At 38.4% G+C, this 26,877-nt stretch overlaps 1 protein-coding gene across 1 annotated transcript in view; it reads right to left on the bottom strand.

Annotated features, from left to right (window-relative positions):
- GLIS1 (GLIS family zinc finger 1) overlaps positions 1-26,877 on the bottom strand; it is a 249,581-nt gene extending 222,704 nt beyond the window's left edge. Inside the window, exons 1-2 of the mRNA XM_058175135.1 lie at positions 26,756-26,877; positions 24,741-25,139 (exon numbers count right to left, since the gene is read on the bottom strand). Coding sequence (XP_058031118.1) covers positions 24,741-24,993 — 253 coding nt within the window. The 5' untranslated portion in view covers positions 24,994-25,139; positions 26,756-26,877. The remainder of the gene's footprint in view (positions 1-24,740; positions 25,140-26,755) is intronic.

Genomic DNA, 26,877 nt, shown 5'->3' with positions numbered 1-26,877 from the left:
AGCTTACAATAAAGAACTAATATAAAACAGAAAACTTGTACAGGAGTTAAACAAACAAGCATTCTCTGGATACAAAGCTGCCTTCTTATTCCAACAACTTTTCAAACATCTTTAGACTGAGATTTAAAAGATCCAGATTTCAGCACATTTGACTCCAAATGGATAAAGAACAATTAATGTGGCACTGAACTCATCGAACAAAAAGCTATTATGATGAGGTTAAGGGCAGATCCATACTTCCTGCTTGGTCCAGAACAAGTATGAACCATCTACCATTTCTGGATGGCAAGAATTTTTTTTTTTAATTTGAATTTATATTCCGCCCTTTTCCGAAGACTCAGGGCGGCTTACAATGTGTTAAGCAATAGTCTTCATCCATTTGTATATTATAAACAAAGTCAACTTTTATTGCCCCCAACAATCTGGGTCCTCATTTAACCTACCTTATAAAGGATGGAAGGCTGAGTCAACCTTGGGCCTGGTGGGACTTGAACTTGCAGTAATTGCAAGCAGCTGTGTTAATAACAGACTGCTTAGTCTGTTGAGCCACCAGAGGCTCAATATTAATTGGAATCCTAAACCCATTCTTGGGCCTCCAAGGAATGCAACATCTAGCTGTGTTTTCCTATAATGCTTAAATCCAGTGTATACTACTAGAGCTGATGAATAGATAATCTGCTGTGTCTATGGAGATTCTCAATCATTCAGGTCATGGTTGTCCCAAAGGTGCTTTTTCCAAAACAGGTCACTGCTGTGGGTAACTGCATTGTGGCAAGTACCCCACTCCAACTGGTTAGTGTGTGTGTGACAGGAACATCTCCATCCTTCAGATCCCTGATGGTTGCCCCTCCACTGCCTTTTAATCTGGTGCTGCCAAACTGAAGATCCTCTTCAGAAGGTTTTAACGAAATAATATATTCATTGTATTATTTCATATAATATAATGAATATATAGAGTCCAGATAATGCATTAAATATTTACCAGACCTGACTACATACCTGGCATGAATACAGTGTCTTACAGTATGGATGTGGTGATTACATACCATCCAACTGACTCTTTGGTTATGACTTATAGTTATGACTTATAGCAAGTTATGGTTATGACTTATAGCAAGTTACAAACTTAGAATATCGAAATGTAGAAGAAATGCTTTTAAAAGGTTCTGGCAATCCCAGCTGAGCCACGTGATCATCAGAGGCTTTTTTTTTTTCGGCCGAAGAAAAAATGCTTTTAAAAGTAAAAAAAAAACCCTCTGATGATTGTGCGGCTCAGCTGGGCATGCGGACGACCCATACAGTGTAAGTGAGGAGTGACTGGGTGGAGGGAGCGGGGCGAGTGAGCATCAGGCAGCTGGGGTGAGCGAGCGGAACTGGTTCAGGGCCATGGCCAGCCAGCAATTACTAACGGTTCTCCGAACTAGCCGAAATTACCACTACCGGCCCTCCCGAACCAGTGCGAACCGGTAGCAACCCACCACTGACAATATTCTTGAATGAATAAAGCTATAATACTAAAATCATATTTGCAAGAAAATAACCCCTCTGAAGACAATGCAGCACACTTACAAATAGGAATACATAGAGTAGTAATTTAAGCTGCAAACTCAAATTTAACAAGTGAGATACTTTTTAAAATAAGTGTCTGATCTGATACCATCTGTTTAAGAAATTATTGCTAAAAAGTTATTTTGACAAACTCCGCCACCTTCTTTTAGACAGTATCCAAATGTTGTAACCATGTAATTTTGATGATAGTCGATCAAAAGCCAATAATTTATAGCTCTTTACAAAATTTTCAATCAAGCAACTATCCTAACCTTTCTAGTAACCTGTCCTTTAAAATATGCTCTTTTATCAGGATTTAATCCTAGTGTAATTTAATTAGAAACACATGTCTCGTAACTATCATCTGTCATGTTCCATTAATTTCATGCTGAAAAAGGACAAGTCAATAAACAAAGATTGTGACATAAATCTGCCTTGAACACATTATACCACAAATAAGAAAATAAAAACATATGTGTCCTCTGACCTGAAATTTCTTAAAATGGAACTCAACATATTGTTTTGTGTGTTCAGAAATGTTTTAAGTGTTCACAATTAATTGTGTACATAAGCAATTTTGATCTATATAATGTTGATATACAGATAACAATTACATAAGAGCCATGCCTGTAAGACACTTTTTAAATCCCATCATTGCATCTAAGTTTGATAAGGTAGCACAACCATTTCTCAAGCCAGCAACTATGCTATAAAATCAACTTTTATAGACCAACAATTCTTAAAGTGTGGTCTGGGGACCACTAGAGATACCAGAGACCCTTTTAGGTGTGAAGTCAAATAAATATTTTTTTAAAAAATTTAGTTTTAACTTCTAATGCAGTAAATATCAACAGATAAGACCAGAGTTGGGATTCAAATAATTTAACAATTGGTTCTCTGCCCTAATGACCGGCTGGGTGGGCATGGCCAAGGGATGTGACAAGCAGCACTCGGCCTCTTGCACCCCCAGGAGCAAAAATGGGCCATGGAGGGGCGCTGCTTCCTGTGCCCCATTTTGGGCCTAGTAGGCCTCCCTGCAGCCTCCTGAAAGCAAAAACAGGCACCATGGGGGCTGCACCACACCCCCGTGCCCCATTTTGGGCCTAGTAGGCCTCCCTGCAGCCTCCTGAGAGAGAAAATAGGCTGCGCGGGGGGGACACACACACCCATGCCTTGTTTTGGGCCTAGTAGGCCTCCCTGCTTACCTGGGAGCCAAAACAAGGCACATGGGGACTCCTGGAAGGGGAGGGGAAGGTCAAGCCAGAAATTTAACAACAGGTTCGCCCGAACCGGCCCAAACCGACTGAATCCCACCACTGGATAGGACCCACATAAACTAGAGCTCTTTGGAATCTTCAACATTTTTAAAAATGTAAAAGAATCCTGAAACCAAAATGTTTGAGAATTGCTGATCTAGAGAACCCATTATGTATGATAAATAGAAGAAGGAATAAGCCTGCAATATTGGCTTAAAAACTATATAGAAATTTTTGCTGCTATAAATATATAAAGGGATCTAAGCAGCTATGTTATATGTACAAAGATCATAATCCTGCAGGCCATAATTTTTTTTCTGATACACTAGAAAGTGAAAGTTGGATGTTGAAAAATCAAAATAAAGAATACTGACACTTAAATTTCGATGTTGGAGAAGACTCCTGATAATATCATAGAGACACAAGAAAGCAAATAGATGAATAATGAATATACAATCCAAATTAGTTATTAGAAACACAAATGATTAGGCTTAAATTACTATAGTTTGGATACATTATGTGAAGATATAGCTCTCTTGAGAAGTCTATACTATGGGAAAGGTAAAAGACTAGAGAGAAAAGAAACATAGTGGATGGATTTAATTACAATGAGGATGGGATAACATGCACCATTGCAACACCTGAAAAAATAGATTGGGAATGGATAATCCTGGAGAAAATATGTGCAGTCACTAAGAGTTAAGATCAATTTATTGGCAGATAATTATCATAATCAAATAACTATTTAAATTCAGTAGAGAGCTGGTTGTATGTTAACTTAAAAATCCAAAATATGAACAAAATATGTATGCAGTTGCACAATCACACACTTTTTTTCTCAAACCCCAATTCAATTAGGGTTTAATTATTCCTCATAATTTATTTATTAAGGCATTCAACAGACCAAAATTAAAGTTAACATTTGGATGAACTAAACTGTAAGAAATTTTACTGAATTTGCCCATACATTCCTTCTGAATTTTTTAATAGAAAATAATTGCCCACAATTGATACTTAAGCTTACTGTTCATCTGACGTTCATTCTATAGGTTTATTATGGGGATCTCAGTAAATTAGATGTGCCCAGGTATGTTCTGCAAACATCCTGCTAGTTCCAAAGAGGGTATCTGTGTGCTAGTCACATCACTTGGAGTGAGGAACCATCTCAAGGCATGCCTGAAAACAACCCAAATTTGGTGTGGTATATGAACATATCCTCCATAGCATGTAATAAAAACATAAAGGTAGATCTTGTTTACGAATTGACTTACTTAGTGACCATTTGCAGTTATGGTGGTGATGAAAAATAACTTTAGAATCAATCCTCATATTTATAACCTTTGTAGGTCTATAAAGCAAAGAAAAGCTGAAGGAAGCTCATAAACACAGTTTGAAGTTTCACTTGGAGACTGCTTTACTTAACAACTGAGCTGCTGGCTCAATTATGGTCACTAAACAAAGGCTACCTGTAACTGTAAAGTTCGTGAAATTTGGTTTTTTAAGGTTTCTGTCTATTCTGAAACTGGTATTTCCCAACTAAACTGAACAGATGTACAAGTACACTTCTATAGCTGACGTAACTAGAACCTCTGGTTTGAATCTGTTGCAAAATACTCCCTTTTAGTTCTGTACTAGCTCATGGAAGTTTTTCTCTAAGGACTCCACATATGCTAAATGAGGGACAGATTAACTTTTTTTTCAGGTGTACTTGCTCAGCTGTATTTATTTATTTGTAAGACTTTGTATGGCTGCCTATCTTATGTATCACAACTCTGGACAGCTCATAAAGCCATAATAAAACAAAAGGAAACAATAAAATCACATTCCAAGACATCTAAAAAAGAATCCCAGGGCTCTAATGAATGGTCCTAACCTACTAACAATTAGAAACACAAATCACTGGGATCCAACTTCCTCTTATCCCAGCCCTTGAGAGAAGAGCTAGCTTTTTAAGGCTTTCCAAAAGGCTAGGAGATCAAGGGCTTGCCAGAATACATGGGAAGAGGGTGTTCCACAGGGCAAGGACTTCTATGGAAAAAGTGCTTCCTAGGGGACATGTTAAAGGAATATATCCAATCTATCCTGAGATATTTTTAGGAAGATGCTGGTCCCTTGCCATACAGAGTTTAAAAATGATAATTAGTACTTCGAATTCATCCCAGGAAAAAAAAATATGGCTCATGCAGCAATGAACTAATATGGGCAAACTAAGGGAAACTCAAAACTGTATGTACCACCACATTCTGGATCAGTTTAATTTCTGAATGATTTTCAAGGGTTATCCCACGTAGAATACATTCTGGATGTATTCTGTCCAATGTTCTGTACAGAAAGCTGAATAACATTCCATAACATTCCATTTTAATATGGCCTATGGGCTCTATAATGAGAGGTGATGAAACAGTCTCAGGTGTATGTTAAGATGTCTTCTGCTTGCCTTCTGAATTAACAATACACCAGCTAACTATTAGGTTAGATTACAGAGAAAAGTTGAGTGCTTTCTTCTTGCTAAGTCGGTTGCTACAAACATGTAAAGAGCTATACATTTTGTGTGATTATTAACAGTTGTAAGAGAAACCAGGGTTTAATCCTGAAAATGCTTACTGGTTGATTTAATCCTGTCTAGACATCATTATTATTTTTATTAATGGGTTATTGCAATGGTTCTCAACCTGTGGTCTGCGGACCCCTGGAGGGGGTGCAATGTCGTCACAGAGTGTCTGCAAAGACTTGAACAAATGTTATGATTTAAATTTTGGGGGTCCATGGCCATGGTTCGTGGTCACAAAAGGTATTTAAAGGGCCTCCATAGTGAAAAAAAGGTTGAGAACCACTGGTTTACTGTATTGACCACTTAATTAGTTTTGTAATTTTTCTCACACACACGTTTATACACACATACCCTTTTTCAAAGAAATGATCCTCAAGAACATATAAGAATATATCCTAGAAGATAATGCCTTAATTATAAGAGATCTCCTGATGCTGATTATATTTATATGTATTTCTGATCTTTTATATGAACTTTATTTCTAATACATTTAGTAATCAGAAACAAAATTATATGCCTCTCACAAATTTATAACAAACTATACATTATAACCTCATCAGGAAGGTTTCCTTTCGGAAAAATCGTATTAAAAATAAGTTGTCTTTCTCAAATTGTCCTGCACATATTTATTAAAACTGTTTAAGAGATGCTCTTTGTGTGTCTAATTGAACATTTTATTAAATAAATAAGAATAGGAAAGCCGGGTATCAATTACATAAAATGATGCAAATCTGTAAAATAAATTTTTATTTAAATAAAACGAAAAAACCCCTTTCCCTAAAGACCGACATGTGAAATCTAATCTGAAAGGAGAGCTTTTAAATGTTTGATTCAGTTAGTAGTCAACCAAATGAGTTCAGAAGGATCTTAGTCTGATTTTTGGAATGTCTTAAAAATGTGTGACTAACTGAACTTCTAAAGAGGCTATTTGCAAGTTAGCTTTTTGGTCTTCCCACAGAAAGAAAACATAGAAGTAAATTGCAGGCTGTGATCTTAGTGGCATGCTAAAAAAGTCATTGTAGCAATCACTGAGCAATCAGAAACAGAACAGAATTTTTGCCATTTAGAGAAGGGGAGAAATCAAGTTTTGGCAAGGAGAAACCCTATTAGTTGAGGAAGGGAAAAATAAGGGAGTGTAATCAGTAGCACGAGAAAAAGTTATTTTTATCCTATTTAATTGTTCCCACACTACCCAAAAACCTGAAATACATTACTATATTGCATAAAACAATACAAAATAATTCCAAGAAAAATGGACAAAACCTATGAAATTCTGCTTGAAAATGTTTTTAAAAATCTGATGAACATGCTACGCTGATTGTTGAAATAATGTTGTATGTTCTTCATTCAAATGTATTTGGGCACAGTATGCATGTTAGAACAAAAGGAATTAGGATTTCTCATCAGGAATAAGAAGTAGACACAGATTTATATATAGCAGTATGTGTATGTATATGTGTATGTTGTATATATTAGCTATTTACACATGCATAACAATGTATTTTTAAAAATATCCAGACTCTTATTACCATAAATATTATAAAATATTTGGTTCATGTACTAAGCTCTGTCAGTTTCCCCAGTCTGGTGCCCTCTGAACTGACTGCAATTCCCAAATTTCCAAACTAGTAGAGATGTTTTGAGAAGCGGAAAATGGATAAAAATGAACTGGATAATTTCTTGATTTATTGGAGAAATATTGGAAGAAGAAACAGTTTCAAATACGTTTATGACAGCTATGAAGATTGGAAGTTGCTTCCTTAAGCATCATTCTGTTTTCTTTTTCTATTTTACTCTCTTGATTGCTGTAATACTTTTTTGCTGATCGTTTCTGTTTTCTAACTCTTTCATTACATTGTTTTGTATTTATCTTTTTAACGTAGTAAAAAAAATTATTCAGTAAGACTTATAGAAAAAATTGCTATTATGGCCTCAACTCATGTATCAGCTGTATGTATGCAATATTTATTATACAACAAAAAAAGGAAATTCATGTCATGTGATACTGTCTTGTTAAGAAGGGAAGGCTCACTACAGTGGTATCAACCCGTACAATATGCAGCCTATTGATTCAGAAGCTTCAAAAACATGATAAGGTAATATGCTGCCTTTGTAACATCTGCATTGCCTTCTTTGTAACCACACAAGATAAGAACATAACTGGGATGAACTACACTATAGTTGTAGTGTAGTGAACTATACTATAGCTGTTCAGAGAAAAAAATAAAAAAATATTCTCAATAAAGAATTCTATTTCGGCTTTCAATTTAAACAGTGATAATACAGAGGCAGTGATAATATATAAAATAATATTATTAAACAACAACCTCTGTCTACCTCAGGACCTTAGGAGGAACTCAACAGGTAGACAGAAATTCAAAATCTAGTTTAAACAAACCCTAACCTGTATGAGAAAAATAATAATAAAGTCTGACTAGTAGCAATGAAATACTTGGAGACAGCAGTTTGTAAGAGTAGGCGGCCAAAAATAGTCCATCTGGTCAGTCTGGTGATAGTGCCACTGGCGTTGGGCGGTCGCCAGCCAGTAATCCCAATAGCGGTCTGTGGTCAGTGATAATTTCAAAGTCTCTCCCAAAACGTATTCGTGAAATTTTTCACCCTGACACTATTGCGAGCCTCCTATCTAGCTGGCTGTAATTCCTCTCAGCCGGGGACATCGTTCGTGAATAGAACGCTATAGGGGCTTCAGTGCCGTTTGGGAGTCTGTGGCTAAGTACAGCTCCTACTCCATAGGGGACGATCACAAACCAATACTAACGGCAGTCTGTTGTTGTATTGTATTAACAGGCTATCGCTTGATAGCAAACTTTTTACTGCCTCAAATGCCCTATTCTCTGACTTCCCCCACGACCAAGCAGTGTTTTTTCCAAGCAATTTATGCAGCGGTTCAGCAACGGTTGCCTTGTCTTTTAAAAACACGGCGTAAAAGTTTACCAGACCCAGGAAAGCCTGGAGTTCTGTCTTGTTTTTGGGTGCTGGGGCTCTCTTTATCGCCTTGACTTTGCTCTCAGTGGGGTGAACCCCCCTTTTTTCTATTCTAATGCCCAAAACTTCAACAGATTCGACCCCTATCTGACACTTGCTTGCTTTGACTTTTAATCCTGCCGACCTAAAAATGGCCAAAACTTTCCTTAACCGCTTCCCCAGTTCTCTTAAATCTTCCCCTGATACCAACACATCATCGAAATAGGGTACGACTCCCGGTAACCCTTGTAGGAGCCGCTCCATCAAATTTTGGAATAGCCCCGGGGCCACACTCACCCGAACTGTAACGGGTGCACTTAAAGGCACCCGGTGTGTTAGAATGGTCTGGGCTTCAGCTGTGCTAGCATCTACGGGTAGCTGTTGGTACGCTTGTGCCAAGTCTAATTTGGCGAAAACTTGTCCGTGCCCTAGTGAGTGCAATAAGTGTTGCACTACTGGAACTGGGTAGGCGCTCTTTTGCAATGCTTTGTTCAAGGTAGCCTTGTAATCAGCGCAAATTCTTATGGACCCGTCTGGTTTTATAGGGTGACGATTGGCGTCTCCCATTTGGCATGGTCAACTGGCACTAGTATCCCTGGCTGACTAATTTATCTAACTCTTTGTCGATTTTAGGTTTGAGTGCAAAGGAACCCTCCTTGCCTTTAACCTAATGGGAGCTATTTGGGGTCTAAATTGAAGGAGATAGGGGTCCCCTTGTACTTGCCTAAACGGTCCTCGAATCGTCTGCGAATTCCTCCATTAGGGCGTTTTGCAGGTTGCATCCGCTCGGTGGACGCCAGTCACCCCATTCCCAACGCCGGAACCAGTCTAGCCCCAGCAAGCTTGGCAAGGTTCCCTCGACTAACGTGATGGGCAGGGTCTTTTCGTATGTCCCGTACTTGACCTCGGCGGTCGTTGTCCCTCGAACAGGGATGCGGTTGCCCTGGTAATCCTGCACCCGGGCCGTTGTTTCTGTAGCTTGCGCTTTGCGATGTGCGGCAAGGCTTTCACAAAAGTGTCCCAGGACATGATTGTGATAGCTGATCCTGTGTCTACTTCCAGTCGGCACGTACGCCTTCAATTGTCGGGTTTGTGAAGATCTTTTCTTGATGCGGGTAGCTGCGTGGTCTATGGTAACAGTCATTCGGTTTGACTTCGCTCTTTCTTTCCTGGCCAATCGCGGGTCGCCTCGCCGATCTCGCTCTGATTGGCTGGTTTGAAATTCGGCGGAATGTGGGGTTTGCATCTCTGACTCAGAGCCGCTCTGATTGGCCGATTTGAATTTTCGGCGGAAGGTTGGGGTGCTCGGCAGACTTGAGCCAGGTGCCCTTCCTTTCACACCGCCGCAAATGGCGTCCCTGAACTTACATCTTTGGCGCTGATGTCGCCCGCAACTTCCGCATTCCTCCGGGTCTTCCCTTGTCGATTTTCCGGTGTAGTGGACTTCTTCCTCCTCTTCGCTGGTTGACTCACGATAGGTTTCTTCGTGGTGGACTGTGCTCGGCTTTGCGCCCGCCATCGGCGTGAGTCGCTTTTGTAAGGTGTCTGCTGCATGGTTGGACATCTCATGGGCTCTGGCTTCGTCCAGAGCGTTTGCCAATGTCAGGTTGCTCTTGGCTGCAACCGTCTCCTCAAACGGATGTCTCTGACCCCCGTATAAGTTGTTCCAGCAGCTCTTCGTCCAGATCGCGGTACTGCAATGCTTGGAGGCTTGTCTCAGGGCTGCCATGTAGTCGCTGATAGACTCGCCTTCTTGTTGCCTCGCTCCCCAAACTCGTACCGTCGAACGTATTTGGACGGGGCTGGTGCGTAGTGATTCTTCAGGAGGGTCTGAAGGGTCTGCCACGATACGGAGTGTAGCGGTGTTGGCTCCGCTAGGGCTTCTGCGACGGCGATGACTGCGGACCCACAGTGGCTTATGAAGTAAGCCCGTTTGCGGTTGTCGGAGACTCCCTGTAGCTCGTTTGCCTCCAGGAAACTTTCGAAACGGGTCATATATATTCCCCATGTCTCCTGGGCAGGGTCAAACGGAGTGGGTGGCGTGTAGCCGGTCATCGCTGCATTCGCTATCACCTTGCTGGGTTTGATTCTCGTAGTGAGTTCAGCTCTGTTCTGGTGCTCTGCCTCAATATCCCACCTTCGTCGCCAATGTTATGTTTGGGTATTGACGAGGCAGGAGACCAGGTTAGTGACAACAGCTCTTTAATATAGTGTGACCCAGCAAAACTCTGGAGAAAAACCTCTCCTTATATACACTTCAGCCAGAGGCTGCATCCAATCAGAAGCGAGATACTTCCCGCCTAAAACTCCCGCCAAAACTTACAGTAATACATTACACATACCCTTTGTCAAAGAAATGATCCTCAAGAACATATAAGAATATATCCTAGAAGATAATGTCTTTATTATAAGAGATCTCCTGATGCTGTTTATATTTATATGTATTTCTGATCTTTTATATGAACTTTATTTCTAATACATTTAGTAATCAGAAACAAAATTATATGCCTCTCACAAATTTATAACAAACTATACATTATAACCTCATCAGGAAGGTTTCCTTTCGGAAAAATCGTATTAAAAATAAGTTGTCTTTCTTAAATTGTCCTGCACACATTTATTAAAACTGTTTAAGAGATGCTCTTTGTGTGTCTAATTGAACATTTTATTAAATAAATAAGAATAGGAAAGCCGGGTATCAATTACATAAAGTGATGCAAATCTGTAAAATAAATTTTTATTTAAATAAAACGAAAAAACCCCTTTCCCTAAAGACCGACATGTGAAATCTAATCTGAAAGGAGAGCTTTTAAATGTTTGATTCAGTTAGTAGTCAACCAAATGAGTTCAGAAGGATCTTAGTCTGATTTTTGGAATGTCTTAAAAATGTGTGACTAACTGAACTTCTAAAGAGGCTATTTGCAAGTTAGCTTTTTGGTCTTCCCACAGAAAGAAAACATAGAAGTAAATTGCAGGCTGTGATCTTAGTGGCATGCTAAAAAAGTCATTGTAGCAATCACTGAGCAATCAGAAACAGAACAGAATTTTTGCCATTTAGAGAAGGGGAGAAATCAAGTTTTGGCAAGGAGAAACCCTATTAGTTGAGGAAGGGAAAAATAAGGGAGTGTAATCAGTAGCACGAGAAAAAGTTATTTTTATCCTATTTAATTGTTCCCACACTACCCAAAAACCTGAAATACATTACTATATTGCATAAAACAATACAAAATAATTCCAAGAAAAATGGACAAAACCTATGAAATTCTGCTTGAAAATGTTTTTAAAAATCTGATGAACATGTTACGCTGATTGTTGAAATAATGTTGTATGTTCTTCATTCAAATGTATTTGGGCACAGTATGCATGTTAGAACAAAAGGAATTAGGATTTCTCATCAGGAATAAGAAGTAGACACAGATTTATATATAGCAGTATGTGTATGTATATGTGTATGTTGTATATATTAGCTATTTACACATGCATAACAATGTATTTTTAAAAATGTCCAGACTCTTATTACCATAAATATTATAAAATATTTGGTTCATGTACTAAGCTCTGTCAGTTTCCCCAGTCTGGTGCCCTCTGAACTGACTGCAATTCCCAAATTTCCAAACTAGTAGAGATGTTTTGAGAAGCGGAAAATGGATAAAAATGAACTGGATAATTTCTGGATTTATTGGAAAAATATTGGAAGAAGAAACAGTTTCAAATACGTTTATGACAGCTATGAAGATTGGAAGTTGCTTCCTTAAGCATCATTCTGTTTTCTTTTTCTATTTTACTCTCTTGATTGCTGTAATACTTTTTTGCTGATCTTTTCTGTTTTCTAACTCTTTCATTACATTGTTTTGTATTTATCTTTTTAACGTAGTAAAAAAAATTATTCAGTAAGACTTATAGAAAAAATTGCTATTATGGCCTCAACTCATGTATCAGCTGTATGCATGCAATATTTATTATACAACAAAAAAAGGAAATTCATGTCATGTGATACTGTCTTGTTAAGAAGGGAAGGCTCACTACAGTAGTATCAACCCGTACAATATGCAACCTATTGATTCAGAAGCTTCAAAAACATGATAAGGTAATATGCTGCCTTTGTAACATCTGCATTGCCTTCTTTGTAACCACACAAGGTAAGAACATAACTGGGATGAACTACACTATAGTTGTAGTGTAGTGAACTATACTATAGTTCTTCAGAGAAAAAAATAAAAAAATATTCTCAATAAAGAATTCTATTTCGGCTTTCAATTTAAACACCAAGAGGCAGTGATAATATATAAAATAATATTATTAAACAACAACCTCTGTCTACCTCAGGACCTTAGGAGGAACTCAATAGGTAGACAGAAATTCAAAATCTAGTTTAAACAAACCCTAACCTGTATGAAGAATAATAATAATAAAGTCTGACTAGTAGCAATGAAATACTTGGAGACAGCAGAATAGAAGAACTGGAGAAAAATCATAAAATATAACGATTTGAAAATAGAAGTAGAAGGCAAAAAAAAGCAAAGATAGTACCAATAGTACTAGGTGCCTAGGATGTAATTTCAAAATATTCAGAGCACCATTTGAACACCACTGGCATTGATAAAGTCAACATCAGTCAATTACAAAAGGCATCTTTACTTGGAACAGCTTACATTCTGTGATAATATACCATAGTTAATATTATTAAACAACAACATCTGCCTATCCCAGGTCCTTGGGAAGGATTCGATAATTGGACAAAAATGCCAAATCCAGTCCAAACATCTGGTTGAGTGTGTAACCATCAACATCATATTATTATGTTAAGGCTTAAAAAGCTTTTATGTGCCCCCTTCCTACTGCAAATTTCATTAAAACACTGCTTCTAGCATTTTGCTATTGTTGTTGAAATACTACAAAGAACCTAAAGATATCATCTGAAGGCAAAGGTGACGACAAGTCTCCAGTGTATCTTCCCCCCCACCTTCAATATCACCATATTTTTAACTCAGGAGAAACATTTATTATTTATTTAGTGTATGGAAAATACCTGGACTTATTCAAATGTTCAAATGTTAATGTCCAATCCACCCAGCCATTCAAAGACAGGGTGATCTATGTTGAAAAAAATCAGACATTGGGCCAGTGTAAGCTCTTGATGGACATTCAGACACAATGAGTTTGACCCTGTGGCTCCCGAGGACGTGGACAGGTTGTTGGGGAGGCTTCACGCCACTACATGTTTACTGGACCCGTGTCCTTCCTGGCTGGTACTGGCCACTCAGGAGGTGACACGAGGCTGGCTCCAGAGGATTATCAACGCTTCTTTGTTGGGTTTTCCCTGCCGCCTTGAAAGAGGCGGTGGTGAGACCCCTCCTCAAGAAGCCCTCCCTGGACCCAGCTATTTTGGGTAATTATCATCCAGTCTCCAACCTTCGCTTCGTTGCGAAGGTTGTAGAGAGTGCTGTGGCGCGACAGCTACCCCAGTACCTGGATGAAGCAGTCTATCTAGACCCGTTCCAGTCCGGCTTCCGACCCGGATACAGCACGGAGACAGCTTTGGTCGCATTGGTGGATGATCTCTGGAGGGCCAGGGACAGGGGTTATTCCTCTGCCCTGGTCCTATTAGACCTCTCAGCGGCTTTTGATACCATCGACCATGGTATCTTGCTGCGCCGGTTGGGGGGATTGGGAGTGGGAGGCACCGTGTTTCGGTGGTTCTCCTCCTATCTCTTCGACCGGTCGCAGACGGTGTTGACAGGGGGGCAGAGGTCGACCGCGAGGTGCCTCACTTGTGGGGTGCCGCAGGGGTCGATCCTCTCGCCCCTTCTGTTCAACATCTATATGAAGCCGTTGGGTGAGATCATCAGTGGCTTCAGGGTGAGATACCAGCTGTACGCTGATGACACCCAGCTGTACTTTTCCACCCCGGGCCACCCCCAATGAAGTTGTTGAAGTGCTGTCCCGGTGTTTGGAAGCCGTACGGGTCTGGATGGGGAGAAACAGGCTCAAGCTTAATCCCTCCAAGACGGAGTGGCTGTGGATGCCGGCATCCCGATTCAGTCAGCTGCAGCCGCAGCTGACTGTTGGAGGCGAGTTATTGGCCCCAAAGGATAGGGTGCGCAACTTAGGTGTCCTCCTGGATGAACTGCTGTCGTTTGAAGATCATTTGACGGCCGTCTCCAGGAGGGCCTTCCACCAGGTTCGCCTGGTTCGGCAGCTGCGCCCCTTCCTTGATCGGGATGCCCTGTGCACAGTCACTCATGCGCTCGTTACCTCTCGCTTGGATTATTGTAATGCTCTCTACATGGGGCTCCCCTTGAGGTGCACTCGGAGACTTCAGTTAGTCCAGAATGCAGCTGCGCGGGTGATAGAGGGAGCTTCGCGTAGCTCCCGTGTAACACCGCTCCTGCGCAGACTGCACTGGCTACCTGTGGCTTTTCGGGTGCACTTTAAGATTTTGGTTACGACCTTTAAAGCGCTCCATGGCTTAGGGCCTGGGTACTTACGGGACCGCCTGCTGTTACCACATGCCTCCCACCGACCCGTACGCTCTCACAGAGAGGGACTTCTCAGGGTGCCGTCTGCCAAGCAATGTCGGCTGGCGGCCCCCAGGGGAAGGTCCTTCTCTGTGGGGGCTCCCACACTCTGGAACGAGCTTCCCCCGGGTTTACGCCAAATACCTGACCTTCGGACCTTTCGCCGCGAACTGAAGACATACCTTTTTATTCGCACGGGGCTGGCTTAAATTTTATTGATTTTAAATTTTCTACTATTAATTTTAAATGGGGTTTTAGTTTTTTATACATTTTAAAGTTTTAGGCCAATTATAATAAGTTTTTTAACTTGCATTTTAAATTGTATATTGTATTGTCTGTTTTTACTTTTGCCTGTACACCGCCCTGAGTCCTTCGGGAGAAGGGCGGTATAAAAATCAAATAAATAATAATAATAATAATATGATTGATATTTTGTCGAGGAGCATCACAGTCACACTGAGGAGTAGAGACAATACCCCACTTAAATAATGAGTGACCACAAATCTCCACTGTATCATTCCTCCCACCTTCAATATCACCATATTTTTAACTCAGGAGGAAAAAAGGAAGATTGATCCAAATAAGATTGTTGCCTCTGTTCCTTGAGTCCAACTGGGATGAGCATTCCATAAAAGCTTCACAGCCAAGTTCTCCTCTTTGAAAATACCACCTTCCTTTGATTTAAAATAAAAGCAGCTCTAGCAATCCTGAATATATGATATATCCCCTACAGCAAAATCTGCTAAACTGACACTTTCCAGATGTGTTGATACTTTAAAACCCAGAATCCCCAGCCAGTGTGACCAAAGCATGAAAGATGGGAATTTTGAGGGTTGTAGTCCCAATAATTTAGAGGCCATTAGACTTAGATAGGGGCCTTAGAGTAGATAAAGCTTCTGAGACAACATGAAACAATAAATCAAGCCATGCTATTTTTTTCATTGCAATTCACATTAGCTCAACAATTTACTCAGATTCAACTGCTTGGACAGAATGAGTCAAGACTTACTAAAAAAAAATAGGGACAGTATTTGGGTGGTCTAGTTCATCAGGAGTCTTCTTCAAGCACTACTCCAATACTATCTTGGATTTACTCACCAGCATAAGACAATTCCAGGAAACAGCAAATTTTATCAGGGTCTTACAAATGCCTACCATCGGTGTGCAAGTCAGAATAAATTAAACCCAGCTGCTCAATAAATAGGGCAGCGGTGGAGACTAAACTCAAGAAAACAATTTAAAAATTATGCAGTTTCTCCTCTACATTCATGAAACTACTTTCCAAAAGCATTAGGTATTTTAGGCAAATATCTAAATGCTGTGTTTTGCTTTATAACATTTTAACGTACTGTATTGCCGTCCTGTCCTGTTTTTAGGTTCATAGTTCTGAACGGTGAGGCTCCACCTTCCCAGACAACTATCTTGTAGTGTTTCATAAACTTGCTCCTAGATATCTGAAACAACACTATATTTAAGTGCTTTGCTCTAGGCATCCCACATTCCTAAGAATTATTACTTAAATATATTATAAAGAAACCTGTTCTATGTTAGGCATTAGTACTAAGAGCACATCTACCTAAAGAATCATTTCATTTCTTATTTGGCAACCTCATCATACTCTCCAAAAACACGAATGTTTTTAAACAAAAGCATGGTGGCATTTTATTTAAAGAAATCTAAAGCAGAGTACGGCTTGGTGATGGATACTATTCAATTTCACTTCTATGAACTATTTAACACTGTTATTTTTATCACCCACAAGTTGGTGGCTTTAATTTTTAACCTTTTCAGTGGAATACTTCATAGAATAGCAATGAATCACTGACACATATTGGCAATGAAATTCATGCCTTACACCAGTTGCCGGGAAAGTACTTGGCTCCAGTTTTGTAGCATATATTATTCTAGCATATGCACTCACTTGTAAAATTATTTGATTACTGAAAGATTATTTTTTTTTTTGGAAAGTTAAGCATCGGTTTACACTTTGGATACCGAGTGCCTTAGTCAGACTGTCTAACTCTAACCTCTTCAGATCTGGAAGGCAGGCAAAATACATCATCCACTATTATACGTATTTCATCTAAGTATTAAAATACTAAGTCCCAGGTGTCACATTTCATGTAGTGCAGCAAAGTTCCAGAATAAACTAAATATTCAACCCCTTAAGAGCTTAAAATAACAGCAATTGAAATGTGCATTAAAAAGTTAGTTTTACAGTATTTGCTGATGTCTTTTTTAGGGCAATTTTTCCCCAAAGTAAATATGCAAAAAACACACAATTAAATTATTTTGCTTTTTCGATCAATTTTCTTCTTGCTGCTATCCTGATGTCCATCACTATATAGAATGTCCTTGAATCTGAAAATAATTTCCTCAACTCTTGAAATATATTAATAATTAAGACTTATTTTACTGTTGGTTTTTTTTGTTAAGAAATTGTATAAACCCATCAAAGCCCCATTTATACACAGCAGAAGAAAAACCAATCAAAATCAGCCAGCAACATCAAGCCTTGCAATATTTATGTTAATGCCGATTGGCCAGATAGATTTTGCTTCATTACTTTGCAATGGTTTGAGTAAGCTCTTGCAATTCATAAAAAAAACCACATGAAAACTGAGATGGCATAAATTGGATTATAGTATATCATACAGCAGCATATTTCCCAGTAATCATCAGTGATGAATAATCATTTAGTAAAACACAAATTAAACCACAGAAAAAGGGGGAAAGCCTTTTCCCAGGTTAGCAGTGAAGCATACTGTGCAAATAAAGGATTCAGACAGAATATGCCTTAACAGTACAGAAAAATTTGCGAAAACCTGGCAAATACTTTGCAAAGCTTATCAAATCCAACATAAAGATAGAATTGGAACAGAATTTAAATATAATGAACTTCGGCTTTTACATGTATGCTATGTAAAGAGAAAATTTACTATTTCAAAAAGTTGTTTTCCTTAAAGATTTTAACGCAAATGTATGTATTTTTCAAAGTATTCAAATACTATCTATCTATCTATCTATCTATCTATCTATCTATCTATCTATCTATCTATCTATCTATCTATCTATCATCTCTCTCTCTCTCTCTCTCTCTCTCTCTCTATCTATCTATCTATCTATCTATCTATCTTCTACCTGCTCTTTAACAGGCCAGGGAATTCTCTCAAGGCTGGAGACCAGGGACTACTGGCCTTTGTATATGAGATATTGAGAGGAATAATAATTGCATTTGTCCAGAGATGGGCGTCACATACTGTAAGAACTGGTTCATCCAGAACCAGAACCAAAAATGTGAGCGCACGGATTTTTGTTCATACACCAGTGTGGCTATAATTGCTATTTATCAAGATTATGCAAAACATTTTAAATTGGCATTTTGTAAGGTGTGTGACCATGAGTGAGCAGCTTATTCCTTTTCTAAAACAGCTTTTTCTCTGATTTGCTACATGGAGACAACTAGAAATGTCTTTCAAAAACTTCCAACACTTTGTAGATGAGATGCTACTTTTATGCACTGGGGAGGCTTATCACATCCTCTGTTGTAGCAACTTTCAGATAATATAAAGCTGCAATTAAATCTTTGCATACTGGTTACCAAAAGTCTGATTTCCTCCTTTCTTATATTATAATGTGATTATTTTGGTGCTTATGGTACAGGAGAAATAATTAATTATTCATAAAAACCCTGTTCTAATTTAATTAATATTATATGACTCTGCCTTTCTTCCCTCCTCTCCCACAAGTATTCTGCAAATATCATTTCACAAATGCCTTTTTAGATTGCTCTTTAGTGGACATGGCAATAGCAGTTAGACGTATATACCACTTCATAGTGCTTTACAGCCTTCTCTAAGTGATTTACAGAGTCAGCATGTTGCCCTCAACAATCTGGCTCCTCATTTTACTGACCTTGGAATGATGGAAGGCTGAGTCAACCTTGAGCTGGTGAGAATCGAATTGCTGGCAATTGGCAGAATTAACCTGTGATATTACATTCTAACCACTGTGCCACCACGGCTCCTGCTATTCACAACTCAAAGTCAAAGTGTTCCTATTGCAATAACAAATTCTCAAGAAAACAGTCAAATATAGCATGTTTCTTCCAGCATTCTACCACAATGTACTATCATACCATGGGATCTTGTCCAAATTATCCCCCTGAGTGTCTATCCATGTAGAAAGATAACTTGCAAAAAATAAAAGCTGTAATCAGTTCTTCTGTCATGCTATCTTTCAACACAAACTGAATTATTAAAATCCATCCATAGCTATAATTAATTCAGAAACCATGTTTCTGGAGAAGCTTGGAAGGAAAATCAATGAAGCATTGTCCATGTATTGCTACAATAGTGTTATCATCATATGATTTTAAATAACCAAATATTTAAAAACACTTTTAAGTCAAGGTGGGTAACCTGTAGCTTTAGATATATTTGTAGCCCTCATCTTAATGTTTTGTAATCCACAGTGTAATTTCAAAAGCACTTTGCAAGCAGTAAGCTCTCTATGTAACTTCTCCTATCCTAGCAACAGTGAATTTAATGGCAGAAAGTGCAAGACTTGGGATTTGTCCAATTAAAACATGACCTCATCTATGAACATGACCTCACCTCAAGCAACCCACTCTCTCTTATGCGTTTTTTTAAAACTTAAATTGATGCAGCCATAATAGAAGCACGACAAATGTGACTTTGGTATTTTAACCTATAAAATCCCAAACAAAATTAAGATTTTCCACCTTTGAAATTCAGATTCAAAAACGTAAGCTCTTTCTTCCTCTGAAAAGTAAAAAAGAGAAGCAATTTTGATAGGGATTTCTCCCATTCCTACAGTGGACCATTCCTTTGCAATTTAGATTTTAAAAAATCTGCAAAGAATGTCAAATCATATGCTTTACATTGATTTATTTAATATTTATTTTAAGTTGCACACAGATATACATACATACGCAGCTATATGTGTCTCTTTCTGTCTATCTCTATATGAAATAAAATAATATAACCAGCATAGTTCAGTACATTGTTAAAATACTAAAACTATTCTCAATTCCGGGACGCGGTAGCTCAGTGGCTAAGACACTGAGCTTGTCGATCAAAAGGTCGGCAGTTCAGCGATTCGAATTCCTAGTGCCGCGTAACGGGGTGAGCTCCCAGCTTCTGCCAACCTAGCAGTTCGAAAGCATGTAAAAATTCCAGTAGAAAAATAGGGACCACCTTTGGTGAGAAGGTAACAGCGTTCCATGCGCCTTTGGCGTTTAGTCATGCTGGCCACAGACCACGGAGACATCTTCGGACAGCGGTGGCTCTTCGGCTTTGAAACGGAGATGAGCACCACCCCCTAGAGTCGGGAATGATTAGCACATATGTGCGAGGGGAACCTTTACCTTTACCTATTCTCAATTCCAAATGACATTGCAAGCAAACCAAGAAAAGGTTGGATAAATAAGTGCATGTTGAGTTGAAGCTAGTTATCTGGCCAGAGCTCTTATAGTTACTATATGGGTCTACTTTGTTTTGCAGGGTATTGTTAAGACCAAGACAAAGCACACAAAGTACTTGGAATGTGTAGAATTAGTCAAATAAATCTAATCAGTATAAGTCAATTGTACAGATATTTACTGGATAGCAAAATAATTTAGACTAGGAATAGGTTATAACCAAGAGCAAATCTTAAATTTATGCAACTGAAAAAAATCATTTATTTATATCCCACCTTTATTATTTTTACAAATAATTCAAGTTGGTGAACATATCCAACACTTCTTCCTTTTCCTATTTTCCCAACAATAACTGTGAGGTGAGTTGGGCTGAGAGGGAATGACTGGCCCAAGCTCACCCAGTTGACTTTCAGGGTTAAGACAGGACTTAAATTTGGTTACATGCTTTCTATCTTTGGTCTAATCACTAGACCAAACTGACCCTCTATTTAAGTAATGCATGTAACTCCTATCCACAACTAACTCTAACTGTGTGCATTATATACCTATGCTTGTTTGAACTGCCTCAAGCAGTCTCTGAATTGTCTACAAAGATGAAACTGGACATTCTGACAAGTATGGACCCTAAAAACAATGCAAAAGGTTTACTTGGCCAACTGAAACTGTGTTTTTCCTATATGCTATAGGAAGAATTTTGAAAAATAAGGGTAATTATCACTATAGATCTCACACAGCAATGTGGCAGATCAACGTTTACAGCACCAGGTGTGTGTAAAGTGATGCATAGTGAGGCAAACTCTTCTAACTTCACACATATACTGATGGAAGTCTTAGCTTGTAATTATTTAGAGAAAAGATCTGGGGTCATAATGAATAACTCAGTGAAATTGCTGAATCGGTATACAGCAGCTTTGAAAAAGCCAATTCAGTCGAAGGGATCCTTAGGAAAGGAACTGAAAATAAAGCTGTCAACTCTGTAATGCCCTTAAGCAGATCTACAGTATGTCAGACTTTGAAAAACTGTATATTTTTGGTGGCCATATTTGGAAAAGGTTATAATAGATCTAGAAAAAGTGTAACAGAAAGCAGTGAAAATGAATTGAGGGAAATCAAACACTTACCTATAGGAGAATGCTAAATTATCTGGGAATGTTTAGATTGTAAAAAGACATTTTTTTACAAAAATGTCTTTTTAAAAACACTTACCTATAGGAGAATGCTAAATTATCTGGGAATGTTTAGATTGTAAAAAGACATGTAAGGAAACAGTATCAATCATACATGACATGAAGAAATGGAGAGGGGGAATTCTTCAACGCAACAATCAATGGCTAGTCAAAGAAGCTGGTTTAGAAAAGATTTAAATAAGCAAAAGAAAGTATGTCTTCACATAATTAAGCTAAAGAGCTCATTACCACAAAAGATGGTGAGGTCCTGACTCCAAATGCAACCCAATTAATCGTTGATATCAGCTTTCTCTCTCCGTCTTCATTGTACCATTCCCATCCACCGCTGCCACCATCACCATCATTGGTCAGATGCTTTTCAGACTAATCCAGGTCATTAAACCTGGGATCAGCTCACAGATTTGACTGGACTGGGAGAGTATTCAATCTAAAATAACTTGTATTTCCTGTTGCCCAAACAGAAAAGCCAAAAACATATCCTGAGACCGGAGGAGAGGGCGTGTGCTTGCATGAGCCGAAACTGGCCAATCTCTGTCAGTCTCAATCCCACCCCTGAGAGACGGAATTAGTTTGTGAATGTTGGTGAGGTGCATTAAATGGTACCAAACTGTATCCATACCAAATCCATGGTGGGATAAGCAAAAAACAACCACCCACTACTATATGAATGGCTGTCCAAAATTGTTTTAAGATGGGTGGCCATACAAATCTTTTAAAGAAATGAATATTTTAATGATGAGATAGCATTACAATATGAGCATTACAAAGCAGAAAAAAGGGGCTGCCAAGGGCACCTATCCCCAATTTTAAAGAAATAATCCTTTTCTTCTTAATTACATCAAACAATGATTCTAATTCATCCTTAACTCCCTCCAAAGACATGTTCTTAGGCAAAAAGGCCAGAAAGAAAACTGACAACTAAGAAGCTGATGAATTTACTTTTTAATAAAAAGGAAATAAATAGATGCAAACTTAAATTAAAAGGGAAATCATAATAGAAATTAAATGATCATCTGCTACCCAGAAAAAGAACAAAAAGTTTCCTCATCCAAGACATTAAAGGATATCAGCACAGTCATGCTCAACTCAATGCAAATGCACTAAGTAGTATAAAGGAGGCAAAATGCATTTTAGCAACCAGCTAAATTGCCTACACAATATTCTTTAAATTTCCCACATCTTTTGGACTAGTAATTCACCATCAAGAATACTGCCAAGGAATGTATTTAAAAAAACAGGATTGCCCAATGAAGATTTTTGAGACCATATGTTACTGCTGCATCCCTTCAAATATATCTTTTTTTTTAGTTGCTAGATATTATCTTCTACTGAACTATTTTTGTGTTAGCCTTCTTTTTAATAGATAAAAAATATGATCTAAGACTCATATAGTAACATTTAGAAAACATATTGAAGACTTTTCCTCTTTTTTTTTTTCCTCCCAATTTGGAATTCAGCAACTCAGCAACCGTACAATTAGAACGATTATGACATTCGGGATTTTTTCATTAAGAGAAGAAGCAACTAAAAGAAAGAAGAAAGACATGCAAAGATCAAGTGGGAGAAAAAAAAATAAATGGATTAAAAAAAAGAATGGGTAAAACATTCTTTCCCACTGCCCCATTAATATAACTTGCGGAGTATTATTTAGTGAAATAATGAGGAGCTCAGAGAAGGAGAAGAGTTGAACTACTTAATTTACTGTAAACTCTGATATGAGGAAGTCCTTGGTGTTCTCTGAGCTTGGTTATTTTCTAACAGACTTTTCATTATCCAAATTACCATAGGTAACATCATCAGTGCAAATTCAGGCATGCTGAATACTTCCGACTGTTTTTAAAGAAGTCTGGAGAAACGCACAATCAGGATGGCAATCTGCTGTCACAGAAACAAAGAATTAATTGCTCCAGAACAAAAACAGGAGATGCATATTGCTCTTAGGGTTCTCCTTTTATGTTTCTATGGGCCTGGGTTGAAAACCAAAGGCTAAATTACATAGATTTTGGTCTTATCGATAAGATCTATTTAGAGTTGTCACAAATAATACAAAAGAGAAAGGTGATGTCTTGGATTTTCTTGCTTTTTTTTCTTAAATGATTTCAAGGGCATTTTAAAAGTGTGCTTCGCTGAAAATGGTGCATTATTCACAGTATTTATAATGCTGGTTATTTTTGAGAATTCTGAGAGTGCGTTAACAATAAAGGTACATAGCAAAATCATTCATTTCCAGACCAATACTTTGAACACAACCCAGGGAAAGGGGAAATTAACCAATAATTTAATACTTCTTGAAGGAAGAAGATCTCAAGATACCTAATGTGCCAGAAACTGAACTTTCTCAGTTGCCATGTGCATAAATGCAGGTTATTTCTGGCTTTCAAAGACTGTCTATGTTGCTTGATCATTGCTTGTTTTTTCTGCTAGAGGGAACAGCTAGGAAAGTTATGTAACATCAAAGAATTATGGCTAAGGTAGGGTACTTCTTCTTCTGAACTATCTAGAGAACTTGACTTATGTTTCTAGATTGTGAAACAATGAGGGAGCTGAGATTAAAATTAACAAAACTAAAGAGGAATGATAGGCACACACCAGAACACACCAATTTATTTCCGACATCCAGAAGAACAACTGAATTAGCATGTTAAATTAATTTTGACCTAGCTGATCAGATAGAAATATTATCAATGCTCGTTCTGGATGATCTATACTCAACTTATTTTTGTTGTCTGCATCATTCAGGTTAACTTTTTCTACAGAACATAAATACCATTCTATTCACAAGTTCTGAGTAAGAACACTTATGATAAAGCTGTTTATCATTTTGCAATAAAAACAGTATAAAATGATGGTGCATTGTAAAAGAACTGCCACATTCCAAATGGAAATTTAATTATATTAATCATCATGTTTGTATAAAAAGATTAAAAAGACCTCCCAGCACAGTCTCCATTAAAGAGTGACAGTTTCATAGTATTATTAAATGAAGAAAAAGAGGTTTTCTTCTCTGATAATCATTTCACAGTGATATTTTGCAAACCCTACACTTGCAATTATTTACATATTGTGATATAAATTTGTCAACTATAAAGAAAATTTGCTGTAAATGATCTTCAAGAAAGAAGGTAAAGGATATTTGCATAAGTACTAGTAAGTGCATGAATACAGTAAACAAATATTAACCTGATAAACAAGGAAAGAAAATATATATCTTACAGGAAATATTTTCTGATGAACGTTTAAAAAAACCCTCACCTTTCTGCTGGAAATCTTCTCTAGCAGTTTTGGGACATCTTGCCTCCTGTGTTCTCTGGAGAACAGGAAGTCTCTCAAAGATGCTAGATCTTTTTGGAAAGAAACCTGCGAGTTCAGGTGGGCTCCTCTGAATTTCAGCACTGTCGCTGCTGTTACTGACAGTGATTTTAAAAGACATTTGGGAATTCAAGAAAGTGTGCCACGGTTGAAAAAGTTGACTTGGAGTAGCTTCTTCATAGAAATAACGTGACATCTGTCATGGACTTCAGAGAATGCTGTACTGCTGTTAGACTTCTACTACCTCATCATGCATAGTGTAACATGCCTCTTCAGGATGGACCCTTCCAAATCTCTTATATTAAGGGGTGCACAAAACAGCAAATTGCAGAGCAATGAAATCTGTCAATAAATGGAAAATAAATTAGAAGCAGCCTTTGCTGAATGAACTCATACTTTTAAACTTGCCATTCATTGCTACAAGAGAAAGGTGACCACAAAGAAATGGGCTTCTAAGCTAGAAGATAAATTGGTCGATTGGTTTTAATTTTAAACTACTTGATGCAGAATTACTAACATAAGAAAACTGGAAAGTAACACATTTCTGTAGCACAGTAAGTCTTATAGACTTCAAGCAGAGCAGTTGCACTAGTTCCACTGCAATTCAAACAAGCTGTCCTATAAAATTTTAAAGTCAAATTACTTTATTGTAGCATCAGCTTTTCTGGTCAAACCCAGATGGTCTGCCTTACGATTTGGATTTAACTCTATTCATTAACTGGTGTAATCACCCAAACAATTCTAAAGAAGAGTTGCATTAGAAGAATATGCTGTTTATTTTTTTTAATGTAACTTGCTATTCATGATGTAAAGTACAAATTTAGCAAGAGATTCATTGAACTATGTGGCCATTCCTCTATTCCAGCATGTTATGATTTCTCTTCCTTAGATGCAGAAAATGAAGAGATTATTCATTGGTTGATTCAAGAATTGTCTTGGGCAGCTAATTATTAGGAGAGGCACGATTCTAAAGACCAAGTGGCTAAACATGTATGTCATGAGATGTAACCTGCAATATTAAGTGGCAGGACTTCATACCACTTATTCAGCATAATCCAGCAACCTAACAGCTTCCTTTCATTTCTTGACCCCAAGAACTTTTTAGTCAGATGCACCAAAAAAGAAACAATTTCCCTTGCTAAATTTAAAAATCCAAACAGATGCATCAGTCAGTGTCTTGACTAGCTTTCTACCACTATTCGAGTAATGCCCAATATAACATAAATTAAAAGTCTGTTTATAGAGAACAATACGTACCAGGGTACCAAACATCTGGGATTTTTCTAAGTAAATAATTGCAGTTGGATGTTTGCAACCAGAAGAACCAGAAGAAAATTTAAAGAGGTTCTGTGGGTTTTCTTTTCTTTTTTAAACAGAACGATCTAACTTTTTTCCCTTTCAGGAAAAAAAAAGAGTGGATGTAGGATTTGAATGTTTCTGTTCCTGCCGGTTCCTTCCTCAACCTTCACTAACCAGGCTAAATTGCAACAAAAGGATGCAATCAATGTAAAATCCCTACTGTTGGTGCTACACGGTTAGCGAAGAGAAAGAATCCCAAACAGCAGAACTGCCTACTTCTTCGTCTTTTATCTTCACTCTCTTAAGCCGATTAAACGAAACCTTCTGCAAAAACCGAAAGCTTTTTCCCATTCAGGAACGAGGCCGGCCTAATAACATAGTAGCTAGTCGGGTATCACAAAACAGATGCTCCGCCAATATTTAAAACCCCAGCGCCTCCAATCTAGCCGGGTAGGATACTTTCCCTTAGAAGAATAGCGGGACCGGGATTTCTAACCAGCTGCAACACCGAAAAATTGGGAAACCCGCCCACACACCCATCCCCTGCAGGTGAGAAACCGAGTCCGCCTCTCTCTCAGAGAACTAGTACAGGATTGCTCTTGCCCCGGGTCTACACGAACGCATGCACACAAACACACACACGCGCCCCGCTAGATTACCCAAGGCAACGATGCTGGCACATAGTATCAGTTCGCGCGACCGCTCCGAGTTCAATCCGTGGCACGAGCCGACCGGCCTCTTGCTTAATCTGAACTCGCCCGTCGCCGGTGCTTCTCCCGCG

Source organism: Ahaetulla prasina, chromosome 3, assembly GCF_028640845.1.
Source record: "Ahaetulla prasina isolate Xishuangbanna chromosome 3, ASM2864084v1, whole genome shotgun sequence".
In the NCBI taxonomy this organism is placed as follows: Eukaryota; Metazoa; Chordata; class Lepidosauria; order Squamata; family Colubridae; genus Ahaetulla; species Ahaetulla prasina.
This window is presented reverse-complemented; position numbering and strand designations above follow the sequence as displayed.